The sequence below is a fragment of the Bufo bufo genome, chromosome 2 (genome assembly GCF_905171765.1).
Source record: "Bufo bufo chromosome 2, aBufBuf1.1, whole genome shotgun sequence".
Lineage (NCBI taxonomy): Eukaryota > Metazoa > Chordata > Amphibia > Anura > Bufonidae > Bufo > Bufo bufo.
The window spans coordinates 809914387-809927878 of NC_053390.1; the positions used below are offsets into that span (position 1 = coordinate 809914387).

The 13492-nt window shown below is 47.3% G+C and overlaps 1 protein-coding gene across 1 annotated transcript in view; it reads right to left on the reverse strand.

Annotated features, from left to right (window-relative positions):
- Window positions 1-1572: 1572 nt before the first annotated feature.
- Window positions 1573-13492, reverse strand: part of LOC120990488 (kyphoscoliosis peptidase-like) — a 51651-nt gene continuing 39731 nt past the window's right edge. Inside the window, exon 7 of the mRNA XM_040419332.1 lies at window positions 1573-3310. Within this exon, the coding sequence (XP_040275266.1) occupies window positions 1998-3310 (1313 nt within the window). The 3' untranslated portion in view covers window positions 1573-1997. The remainder of the gene's footprint in view (window positions 3311-13492) is intronic.

Below are 13492 nucleotides of genomic sequence, written 5' to 3' on the forward strand. Positions count from 1 at the left end.
TAGAAACATCTCTGAGATGATCAAGAGATGAGAGGCCACCAGAAGTAAATTTATAGTGTCCTAGCAAAGGGTCCGAATACTTATGTCCATGTGAAATTATACTTTTACCGTTTTCATGAATTTGCAATCTGTGTTCACTTTCTCATTATGGGTTACTACGGTGTTGGGCCTATTTATCGCAGACCAGGGATCATGGATCAGTCTGAACACATCAGAATACTTGAAGAGGTCATGCTGCCTTATGCTGAAGAGGAAATGCCCTTGAAATGGGTGTTTCAACAAGACAACGACCCCAAACACACCAGTAAACGGGCAACTTCTTGGTTCCAGACCAACAAGACTGACGTTATGGAGCGGCCAGCCCAATCCCCGGATCTTAATCCAATAGAAAACTTGTGGGGTGACATCAAAAATGCAGCTTCTGAGGCAAAACCAAGAAATAGAGAAGAACTGTGGAATGTAGACCCATCATCCGGGGCTGGAATACACAGGGGCCAGAAGGTGGTGACTCCGAGCAGCACAGACGTCCAGCAGTTCTCAGAAACAGCGGTTATACAACTAAATATTAGTGACGGGATTCAAAGGAAAGCAAAATCTTCAAACATTTCTCAGTTTATATAGTGAGTATTTGAGTTTGTAAAGAAGAATACAAACACTGCTATTTTTTTGAACAGTCTAATCATTTTTTTATCAATTTATTTTTTTGAGGAACAAAGCAAATTTTATATATTTTTTTTCCATGTTTTGGTTTGGAATAGAATGTGTAGTGTTCCCAATGCATCTGTGTGTATGGAAATAAAAGCTATTAGAAGGATTTTGAGCTTTATTCACTTTTTAAACACACTGCTATTATTTTGAACACAACTGTATATATACATATATAGCACATATACCAGAAATGCAGCAAAGAGTTAATCTTCACTAATCTTTATTCATCATTAATGTTACATGCTTCAACTTCTGCAAATATCCCCATACACAAACTCCATTCCCCAAATCGGCTCTCCATAGGCTGACTTCTACACAGCAGCCGATCAGTATGGGAAGTGCTGCAGTGTAAAGTATAGGAGATGGTCATATCTCAGATTCTAAAAGAACGCAATCTGTCAACTATTATCTAGGATAGATGAGCAGGCTCATGCTTTTGTTTTAGTTCATTCACCAGGGAAATGTCCAAGCTGGAGGTAAAAGTACAGGAAAAATAGCAAATTTACCAGGTTTTACTTTTAAAGGGGTTTCCTGGAACCCAAAAATGTGACATAAGGCTGGGAAAGAGCTGCTGCTCAGTTGGTCCCTGTGGTCTTTTTTTTCCGGTGCCGCAAGAATGACATCACCAGCTACTTCACATGATCTCTGCAGCCAATCACTGGCCTCAGAAGTCATGTGAGGTAATCAGGTATAAGATCACTCTAGCGATGATGTGCCCGACTACCCCAGGACATGATTGCATGGAGTAGTCGACGCCGCCATCCCTGCAGCATCAGAAGCAAAGACCACTGGGACCACCAAAGCACCATCACTGGAACGGCAATGGATTGAGCAAGTGAAGAAAGTTTTTTTTTTTTGGGGTGTTTTTTTTTGAGGGTTCCGGGCCTTCTGTAAAATTTTGGGGGTTCTGAAAAAAGTAAAAATAAACTAGAGATTTTCTGATTTCAATACCTTAGGGGTAAAATATGATGTCCACTTATTAGTGTCCTATCTCTCCAGCCCTGGCCAGGGCAGAAGGCTGCCAACAAAAAACAGCTTCCACCATGGTGGATCTGGCCTGTCATGGAAGGTTCTCCATGGACCTATGGTGATCAGCTGATTAGTATTCAGTCTAAAAAGAAACTCAAATGGCTCCAGATGCAAAGCTATATTAGGAGCCTCCACCTACCTATCAATGACTTCATCTGGCACGGTATGGTGACATGCTATATGACCTTTACACGTTATATCACATGTAGGTTATAAGGTTTTGCTTTTTGCAACCTTTTATGGAGGCCGCTACATGACTGCTACCCTGAAGACGTATCCAGCATGTCATTTTGAGTTTTGAATGACATCACGATGTCCATTGTAGTGGAGGTTGGTGTGGCTTTCACAGCTATTTTAATGATGGAGCCAGCAGTGCCTGTGAAAACCTTCCCTTCCCAGATCTTGTTCTTGGTAAGCTGAAGTTCAGTCTTCATGGGACCAATGACAAGGACCTTATAAGCACCAGGAATCTTCACTCTAAATATCTCCCAACTCTCAACCGGAAGGAGTCCGACTCGTGGCTGCAGTAAGGTGCAACCATGTCCCCATGCGCTAAAGACTTTTGGGAAGGGTAGTAAGCTTGTGTTGGAGTAGCAGTCAATGACATAGTCACACACATGCGAAAACTCCTGAACTTCTTCGACATCTTGACGTTTGGTAAAAATGCTCAGTTTGTAATGTCCAGACTCTGGAAGATGAACGGTCAAACTGATCTTATGGTCCAGATGGGTAAGGAAGCAATGCCGGTCCAGAGAGTACAAGCCATTAGCTCCTTTACTATTTTCCAAAATTGGATATAACTCCAAGTCCCACAACGTATGGAAGGTGATATTACATTTACCAGTGGTTGTCGTGATGACTGGAGATGTGTGGCTGGGGTTGGTGAGACCATGCCTTCTTGAGTTGGTTCCAGGTCCACAGTGAACACTGAGGTTGGGCGGGAAGAGTTCATTATGGTTTATTGGGTTCTTGCATTTTATTAAAACATTAGCCGCATTCTGAAATTCTGTTTTCTGGTCTTTAACAAATAAAGACAATCGATAGTATCCATGGAACGGAAGGAGAAGATAACATCCAAGCTGGTTGTCCTCTATCTGAGAAACTAGACATTTTTGACTGAAAGTCTCCAACATCTCTGGGTGGGCTAATTGGAATGTTGCCACCAAGGATCTGGATGTCTTAAATGTAACCTTGAGGGAGCTGGTCTCCGTCATGATAAGGTCTTCACCAGGGTTGTAGCTGATGACCCCAAAGTCTTTTGCTTTGTGATTCAACCCCCAGAAGTGATACGGGTTTTCAGGCAGCTTTAGAGAGGTTTTCGGCTGAGGGCAGTCAATCTGATAGGAGCAAACCCATTTGTATGGATATTCGGCATCAACGGGTCTCGCAAATATCATGAGCTCATACTGTCCATGCCAGGGGGGAAAAATGCGTAGGGTCATGAGGGTCTCCTGGATGGTGAGTATCCCGAAGGTCTTTTCCACAAAAGTTCTGCTATTGAAGATCTTGTAAATCTTATAACTATATTCCATTTGGTGGGAGCAGCCAAGTGATATTGTGACTTCACCATTTTCTGTATAGAGGGAAGAGAAAAAAATCTGTAAAAATTAGGGCATTGATGAAACCTTTTCTGATCATGTCACAGGAGAGAACTTTGTTACAATGTTATCAGAGATCTGTGTGAGCAAGACTGGTCTGGATTTAAAGGGCACCTGTCAGCAAGATTAACCCTATTAAACCAATCATACTGCCTGATGGGGTTGATCCTGATGATTAAAATGATACCTGTCTTGTGAAAATCGGTTTTGGCGTTCCGAAGAAAAATTACTTTTATCCTTTATGCAGTTGAGGGCTTCAGTGCACCGTGGGTGTGTGGCCTGCACTAGAAAGCTGACCAGCTGACGGGCGATGCCCCACCCACTAGTGCACTGAAGCCCTCATTTGTATAAAGAATAAAAGTTGTTTTACTTGGGAACACCAAAACCGATTTTCACAAGACAGGTGTCATTTTAATCAGCAGGATCAGCCCTACCAGGCTGGGTGGTTTAATAAGGTTGAGAATTTATTAGAAATTGTCTGATGAGGCAGCAATTGTGATAAAATAATAAAAGAATGCAAACTCACCTATTTCACCCCCCCCCCTCCCCACAAAGTGCACTTATCGGTCATGATCCCCCCCCCCCCCCCCCTGCTGCGCTGAACGTCCTTTCGGACAGGACACTGGACGAGGGGCAAGCCAAGAGTTCCATGGCAAATTGTGCCAGCTCTGGCCACAGGTCAAGCCTGCACACCCAGTAGTCAAGGGGTTTCCTCGCTTCTCAGAGCGTCCACATTGGCCTTTAACCCGATGTAGTCGGACACCTGTCGGTCTAGGCGTTCCCTGAGGCTGGATCCGGAGGGCGGCTGTTGATGGTTTGGCGGCAAGAATGATCTCCTATCCGAAGTGACCAACACATCTTCAAACCGCCCTCTTCTTCCATGCGCGGTAGGATTGGTACCTGCACCTGTTTCGCTGTGGGTGTAAATTCCTCTGCCAGCGCCCGCAACAGCAGCATCTCTCGCAGGAAGGCCTGGAAATGCTCCATTCTGACAGCCCCAGTGGCGTACCTACCATATAGGCAGACCACGCAGCTGCTATGGGGCCCGTGAGGAAGGGGGGGCCCTGCAGTGGAGGAGAGTCCCCGCCCCTGTCTATCTTCCTAACTGTCTCCTGTCTGCTAGCTCCGCCTCCTAGCTCCGCCTCCTGCCTGTTATCTCCGCCCCCGCCTGATTCCTCTGGATTGCCACAACCAGTAATGAAGTAAGTGAGGACTTGTAGGTGAGGACAGTGCAGAGGTGTGTGGGGGTCACTCAGCTTTCCCAGGCTATTCCTCTGCACATAGGCCATTCAGAACAGGAGGAAAGCTGGGTGCTATTATGTAATGTGACTCAGCTTTCCTGATGTCCTGCATGGCACAAGTGCAGAGGCAGGAGAAGATATGAGGGTTGTGTTACTCAGCTTTCTCATGTCTCTCCACATGTGCCATGCAGGAGAGCAGAAAAGCTGGGTGCTATTACATCATGTAATGTCACTCAGATTTCCTTCTATCCTGCAAGGCATAAATGCAGATAATAAGAACATGGAAAGGCAGGGGGAGGGGGTCACCCAGCTTTCCCAGAGACTCCTGTCTCTGCACATGTGTCATGCAGGATAGCGAGTAATGTCAGTGTCTCCCAGCTGTCCTGCATGACACAGAGGATGGGGGAAGGGGGGCACTCACTTCATCACACTTTTCTCATGTGCATGTGCCATGCTGGACAGCAGGAAAGTTGGGTGGTATTACATCATGTAATGCCCCAGATTTTTGTCAATATATGCTGAACACTGCTAGAACCTACCGGATCCCATTCACTATAATGGGTCTGTTGGGTTCCAGCGTGAGTACTGCTGCACGAGATGGGGCAGAGGAGAAGTTAGGGAGGGTAGTGAGAGGAGCCAGGGCGCACAGTGGGAGGGACTAGGAACGGGCATGGGGGCCCAATCTAAATTCTTGCTATGGGGCCCAATGATTTCTGTGTACGCCCCTGGACAGCCCTCTGTGATGCTGGTAACCTGTCCGGCATTTTGTGTTTGTACCGGGGATCTAAGTACGTTGCCACCCAATACTGGTCCTTGACCTTCATGCTTTTTATTCGGGGGTCTCTCTTCAAACACTGGAGCATGAAGGCCCCCATTTGCACTAAACTGGAAGCGGTGGAGTGGCCTGGCTCCTGCTCATCGCCCAGTAGAATGTTCTCCTCGGTCTTCTCCCCCCAGCCACGGACAACACCAGGGATCCCAGAAAAGTTTAAACCCTGCTCTTTTTGCCCCTCCTCTTCCTCCCTCCAGCCACCATCCTCCTCTGACTCCTCTTCAGACTCCTGCTGACTTGTCTTATATGGAGTAGCCCCCCCTGGGAATTCATTCAGCATTGCCACTTCCTCATCTTCCTGCTCCTCGACGGCTTGATTAATGACACGATGCAATGCACGCTGCAGAAAGAAGGCGTAAGGTACAATGTCACTGATGGCGCCCTGGCTGCGACTGACCAGTTTGGTGATCTCATCAAATGGCCGCAGTAGTCTTCATGCGTCGCGCATGAGCAGCCACTGGCGCGGTGAAATTGAAACCAAGCTCCCAGAACCTGTCCTGCTGCAGAGTTCGTACAGGTAATCATTAACGGCACATTGCTGCTGGAGCAGCATATCAAGCATATACAAGGTGGGGTGCCAGCACGTCGGGCAGTCACGAATCAGACGTCTGACGGGCAGGTGTGGTCGACGCTGAATTTCAGGAAGGCGAGCCATGGCCGTGTAAGATCTTCTAAAATGGCCAGAGATTTTCCTGGCCTGCCGCAAGACGTCCTGGACCCCGGGGTATTTGGCAATGAATCGCTGCGCGACTAAGTTCAGGACGTGTGCCATCCACGGCACATGTGTCATTATGTCCTGTTTCAGTGCGCTCAGCAGATTGGCACCGTTGTCGCACATCACTTTACCAACTGTCAAATTGAGCAGGGTTAGTCACTGATCGGCCTGTGACCACAAAGCTGAAAGCAGTGCAGGACCGGGGTGGCTCTTGGCTTCCAGGCACAACAGCCGCAGCACAGCATGGCAACGTCTCACCTGGCACGTCGAATAGGTTCTGAGGAGCTGGGGGGGGGGGGGCAGCGGAAGAGGCGGTAGCAGTGGAAAAGGAGGAGTCAGCCGAGGATGAGACGGAGGATGGAGTATGAGGAGGAGGAGAAGAAGAGGCAGGCCTGCATGCAATCCATGGCGGTAACACCAAATCTACATGGGTGCCATGGGTTACATGCTTGATGGCCGTTAGAAGGTTCACCCAGTGGGCAGTAAAAGTTATGTACCTTCCCTGCCCGTGTTTGCTAGACCACGTGTCTGTGGTCAGATGTATTTTGGCACCGACACTGTGTGCCAGAGATACATTGACTTGCCGCTGAACGTGGCCATATAGCTCTGGGATGCCCTTCTGGGAGAAATACTTCCTTCCGGGGCCCTTCCACTACCGTGTGTCAATGGCTAAAAATTTTCTAAAGGCCTCCGAGTCCACCAGTTTATATTGCAGTAGTTGGCAGGCTAGCAGTTCCAACAAGCCAGCGGTCAGCCGTTGGGCAAGAGGGTTATCCAGCGTCATCATCTTTTTTCGCTCGAACATTTGGGGCAAGGAAGCCTGCCTTGTGCCAGATGAACGCGACAACGGCACGGTGGAGTGGAGGACAACTGGGAGGAGAGAGGAGAAGGAGAAGAGGCAGGACGTGGAGCGCCGGGAGTGTGGCTTTGTGGGTTCTGACGGTGTTGCCCCCCCTGGACTCGGTGATGGGAGGTCAGGTGCCTTCTTAAGGCGGTCGTCCCTAGGTGAGTGTTGGGCTTACCACAACTTATGCGTTGACAGCACAGGCTGCAGATGGCAACACAATTGTCAGCAGCAGACATGTTTAAAAAAGCCCACACTGTGGAGCCATGTGCCGACGTCCTGGGAGCTCCAGATGTGACCGTGCATAGTGGATGGCTCGTTCCAGATACATTAGCAGTCTGCTTTTTGCCTCCTGTGCACTGTAAGTTCTGTCTGCTTCTCCTCCCTATCTGCTGCTCCGTCTCTCTCTCTGAACTCCCCTCCTCTCTCTCTTGTGGGCACCCATGTGACGTCCATCGACACGTCATCATCGTCACCTTCACCACCACTGACATTAGAGATCTCGGAGTAGGCAGCAACAGGCTGATCTGGGTACTGTCGTCAGACTGCTGGGTAGTGGCCGTTGCTACCTCCTCTTCCTGATCCGATGCAAAGAATGGCTGCTCATCGGTAAGGTCTGGGAATGGATGGGAAAATAATTCCTCTGACTCGAGCGGAGGGGATATGGTGGTGGTGGTGGTGGTGTCTTTGGGGGGTGCACACAGCAGAGAGTGAAGAGGGTGCAGATAGAGAGGATAAGGAGGGTGCAGAAGCGGAAGGCTCAGTGAGCCACTCAACCAAGTCTGGTGCGTCCTTTGAGGTAATCGCACGCACTTTCTTCAACTTCCCACTTAGGCTGCGGCCTGGTGCACCTGCCCGACCCCTACCAACCCTGTGGAATGGCCTGCCTCTTCCTCTGCCTGTCATTTTCAAAATGACCCTGTGACAAAAGTCCCTATAGAGGAGCAGTATTTGTGGAAGAAGGTATATCACACCCCTGCCTCAACTACTTTTTTTGGGGGGGCAACTGGTATATCACCAGTAGAAATTATTAGTTCCAATAGCGTTTCTCACTCTGTGTAGCTGCGGTAACGCAGAAAAACCGCAAATAAATGCTGCACTACCTAAATGCACTATATAGAAAGTATATTATTGGTATATCACACCCCTGCTTCAATCAGTATTTTTGGGGGGCAACTGGTATATCACACCAGTAGAATATATTTGATCCAATAACGCTTGTCCCTCTATATACACTGCGTGCAGAATTATTAGGCAAATGAGTATTTTGACCACATCATCCTCTTTATGCATGTTGTCTTACTCCAAGCTGTATAGGCTCGAAAGCCTACTACCAATTAAGCATATTAGGTGATGTGCATCTCTGTAATGAGAAGGGGTGTGGTCTAATGACATCAACACCCTATATCAGGTGTGCATAATTATTAGGCAACTTCCTTTCCTTTGGCAAAATGGGTCAAAAGAAGGACTTGACAGGCTCAGAAAAGTCAAAAATAGTGAGATATCTTGCAGAGGGATGCAGCACTCTTAAAATTGCAAAGCTTCTGAAGCGTGATCATCGAACAATCAAGCGTTTCATTCAAAATAGTCAACAGGGTCGCAAGAAGCGTGTGGAAAAACCAAGGCGCAAAATAACTGCCCATGAACTGAGAAAAGTCAAGCGTGCAGCTGCCAAGATGCCACTTGCCACCAGTTTGGCCATATTTCAGAGCTGCAACATCACTGGAGTGCCCAAAAGCACAAGGTGTGCAATACTCAGAGACATGGCCAAGGTAAGAAAGGCTGAAAGACGACCACCACTGAACAAGACACACAAGCTGAAACATCAAGACTGGGCCAAGAAATATCTCAAGACTGATTTTTCTAAGGTTTTATGGACTGATGAAATAAGAGTGAGTCTTGATGGGCCAGATGGATGGGCCCGTGGCTGGATTAGTAAAGGGCAGAGAGCTCCAGTCCGACTCAGACGCCAGCAAGGTGGAGGTGGAGTACTGGTTTGGGCTGGTATCATCAAAGATGAGCTTGTGGGGCCTTTTCGGGTTGAGGATGGAGTCAAGCTCAACTCCCAGTCCTACTGCCAGTTTCTGGAAGACACCTTCTTCAAGCAGTGGTACAGGAAGAAGTCTGCATCCTTCAAGAAAAATATGATTTTCATGCAGGACAATGCTCCATCACACGCGTCCAAGTACTCCACAGCGTGGCTGGCAAGAAAGGGTATAAAAGAAGAAAATCTAATGACATGGCCTCCTTGTTCACCTGATCTGAACCCCATTGAGAACCTGTGGTCCATCATCAAATGTGAGATTTACAAGAAGGGAAAACAGTACACCTCTCTGAAAGGTGTCTGGGAGGCTGTGGTTGCTGCTGCACGCAATGTTGATGGTGAACAGATCAAAACACTGACAGAATCCATGGATGGCAGGCTTTTGAGTGTCCTTGCAAAGAAAGGTGGCTATATTGGTCACTGATTTGTTTTTGTTTTGTTTTTGAATGTCAGAAATGTATATTTGTGAATGTTGAGATGTTATATTGGTTTCACTGGTAAAAATAAATAATTGAAATGGGTATATATTTGTTTTTTGTTAAGTTGCCTAATAATTATGCACAGTAATAGTCACCTGCACACACAGATATCCCCCTAAAATAGCTGAAACTAAAAACAAACTAAAAACTACTTCCAAAAATATTCAGCTTTGATATTAATGAGTTTTTTGGGTTCATTGAGAACATGGTTGTTGTTCAATAATAAAATTAATCCTCAAAAATACAACTTGCCTAATAATTCTGCACTCCCTGTAGCAGCGGTATCGCAGCAGAACCGCACACAACTGCTGCACAATACAAATGCGCTATAATATACTTTCTATGTTAGAATGTATATTATAAGTATATCGCACCCCTCTGTGTATCACACATATAGATAGCACACCTATATCAGTCCTTGAAATGACTTTTGTGGCCCTATTATCTAGCGTTTGGTGTCCCTAACAGCCTGTCCCTGCTCCACACAGCAACCTCTCCCTACACTGGCAAAATACAGAATGTAAAATGGCGGCCAGATCAGGTTTATTTATAAGGTAGGGGGTGTGTCCATGTGCTGAAACGTCTCAATTGGCTGTCCTGTACCACCTGATGGATGTGTCATGGGTCAAAGTTCTTCACAATGTAAAAGAATATGGCGGGCGCGAATATTGCCATATATTCGGCGAATCGCGAAACGACCGCCGGGCGAACCACAAGGCCATCTCTACTGACAAACACTAATGTGAACAATGGCCTTGCATCTCCTTGGAACGTTTCGGTAAGTCAGGTTTGTATGTTGTCGTTTTAGGCTCGATTCCAGGTTCTCATCAATAAGACGAATTTTCTCTTGATAAGGTTCATGCTTGAAAATGATTGTTCGCATAAATATGTGACCCGGATAAGGAAAGAACAGCAAACGCAATGTATATGAGTCAGGAATACTATTCCAGGTGTTAAAGACCAACATCCCTTCCTTCTCCAGGTCTTTCCCAGCAGAACACTTGTTCTAAGTTCACATTTGTTTTTCTCCAATATTTCTATATCAGCACAAAGACGTTTTAAATGTCGAGCTCCACAGTTCTCAGATTTTTAAATCCAGAGGCCAAGGTCGATTTGCTGTCTCTGAATTCCTGAAACCTGGACCTGTAGATCCTTCAGTGTAGGTCAGGATTTGCAGCTTCACAGCAGATTCAGAAGATTCACCCGTGCTGGATTTGCAGAAGTTACTGTACTTTTCGCCCATAAGACGCACCTGGGTTTTAGAGGAGGACAATAAGAAAAAAATATTTTTCATTACAGCTCAGGTCAGACCAGCAATCAGACCCCCAATGTTAATAAGACCCCCCTCAGATCAGATCCCCAATCAGACGTCATCTCAGACCCCAATGTAAATGACCCCCAATCAGACCTCAGATAAGAGCCCCATGCCTCTCATCATCCCCATTATTATCCATGATGCCTCTCATCATCCCCATTATTATCCATGATGCCTCTCATCATCCCCATTATCATCCATGATGCCTCTCATCATCCCCATTATTATCCATGATGCCTCTCATCATCCCTATTATTATCCATGATGCCTCTCATCATCCTTATTATTATCCATGATGCCTCTCATCATCCCCATTATTATCCATGATGCCTCTCATCATCCCTATTATTATCCATGATGCCTCTCATCATCCCTATTATTATCCATGATGCCTCTCATCATCCCCATTATTATCCATGATGCCTCTCATCATCCCTATTATTATCTATGATGCCTCTCATCATCCCCATTATTATCCTTGATGCCTCTCATCATCCCCATTATTATCCTTGATGCCTCTCATCATCCCCATTATTATCCATGATGCCTCTCTTCATCCATGATGCCTCTCATATCCCCCATTATGATTCTCATCACCCCCATTGCCTCAGATCAGCCCCAAGTTTCATAAAATAAAAAAGCCCTTACCTCTCCTGCTCCTGTACGCCGCCGCTCCTCACCGCCCGCGCTCGGTGTTCCTCCTGCTGTTGGCTGTGCTGTTGACTGGCGCGCACAGCGAGACGTCACAGAGCGCCTCACACTGTGCGCAGCCCTGCACAGCCGACAGCTGAGGACCAGGAAGCAGTGAGTACAGAGCCTTCACCGCTTCCTGGTCTTCCCCCTCCTGCCGATTTTTGCTACGGGCAACGTAAATGCAATCGCACTCTACGTGCGAGCCCGCACCTGGAAGAGCCAAATTCAAGGGGATAAAGAGCCTCTTGTGGCTCACGAGACGCGGTTTGCCGACCACTGCCCTAGTATATACCCTACACACTGCTGCAACCAATCACTGGCCTTAGCAGTACACAGCACGGGACTGCTGAAGCCAATGATTGGCTGCAAAGATCACATGGAGTAAAACGGGTCCATAAAAAAAGTCCAACAGAATCGGAGCAGCGGCTGTGGATAAAAAGTGAGTACACATTCTTGTATTATTTTATTACAATTGCTGCCTGGGGGGTGTTATTTGATAAGTCACACAACCCTTTTAACAATGAGTGTTTCCATTCACTAACAGTATGCAGAGATCTTGAAATGATAAGCAAGTTATACAAAATACATAAAAAGTCTCTTATTTGTAGAGGGTTATCACATGATTAATGTAAAAATCTAGAACAAGACAATCTCTTTCTAACAGAGCTAGAACCAGCGCTGCACCTCACATGGATCCAGAGATCTCCACATTTATTGTTCCAACTGTTCTGCTAGATTTATTTCATGCTGGCAGCTCAGGGGGCGTGTCTTTTCAGATACAGCTCAGGGGGCGTGTCTTTTCAGATACAGCTCAGGAGGCGTGTCTTTTCAGCTACAGCTCAGGGGGCGTGTCTTTTCAGATACAGCTCAGGGGGCGTGTCTTTTCAGATACAGCTCAGGGGGCGTGTCTTTTCAGATACAGCTCAGGGGGCGTGTCTTTTCAGATACAGCTCAGGGGGCATGTCTTTTCAGATACAGCTCAGGGGGCGTGTCTTTTCAGATACAGCTCAGGGGGCGTGTCTTTTCAGATACAGCTCAGGGGGCGTGTCTTTTCAGATACAGCTCAGGGGGCGTGTCTTTTCAGATACAGCTCAGAGGGCGTGTCTTTTCAGCTACAGCTCAGGAGGCGTGTCTTTTCAGCTACAGCTCAGGAGGCGTGTCTTTTCAGATACAGCTCAGGGGGCGTGTCTTTTCAGATACAGCTCAGGGGGCGTGTCTTTTCAGATACAGCTAAGGGGGCGTGTCTTTTCAGCTACAGCTCAGGAGGCGTGTCTTTTCAGCTACAGCTCAGGGGGCGTGTCTTTTCAGCTACAGCTCAGGAGGCGTGTCTTTTCAGCTACAGCTCAGGGGGCGTGTCTTTTCAGATACAGCTCAGGGGGCGTGTCTTTTCAGATACAGCTCAGGGGGCGTGTCTTTTCAGCTACAGCTCAGGAGGCGTGTCTTTTCAGATACAGCTCAGGGGGCGTGTCTTTTCAGCTACAGCTCAGGGGGCGTGTCTTTTCAGATACAGCTCAGGAGGCGTGTCTTTTCAGATACAGCTCAGGGGGCGTGTCTTTTCAGATACAGCTCAGGAGGCGTGTCTTTTCAGATACAGCTCAGGGGGCGTGTCTTTTCAGCTACAGCTCAGGGGGCGTGTCTTTTCAGATACAGCTCAGGGGGCGTGTCTTTTCAGATACAGCTCAGGGGGCGTGTCTTTTCAGATACAGCTCAGGGGGCGTGTCTTTTCAGATACAGTTCAGGGGGCGTGTCTTTTCAGATACAGCTCAGGAGGCGTGTCTTTTCAGATACTGCTCAGGGGGCGTGTCTTTTCAGCTACAGCTCAGGAGGCGTGTCTTTTCAGATACAGCTCAGGAGGCGTGTCTTTTCAGATACAGCTCAGGGGGCGTGTCTTTTCAGATACAGCTCAGGGGGCGTGTCTTTTCAGATACAGCTAAGGGGGCGTGTCTTTTCAGCTACAGCTCAGGAGGCGTGTCTTTTCAGCTACAGCTCAGGGG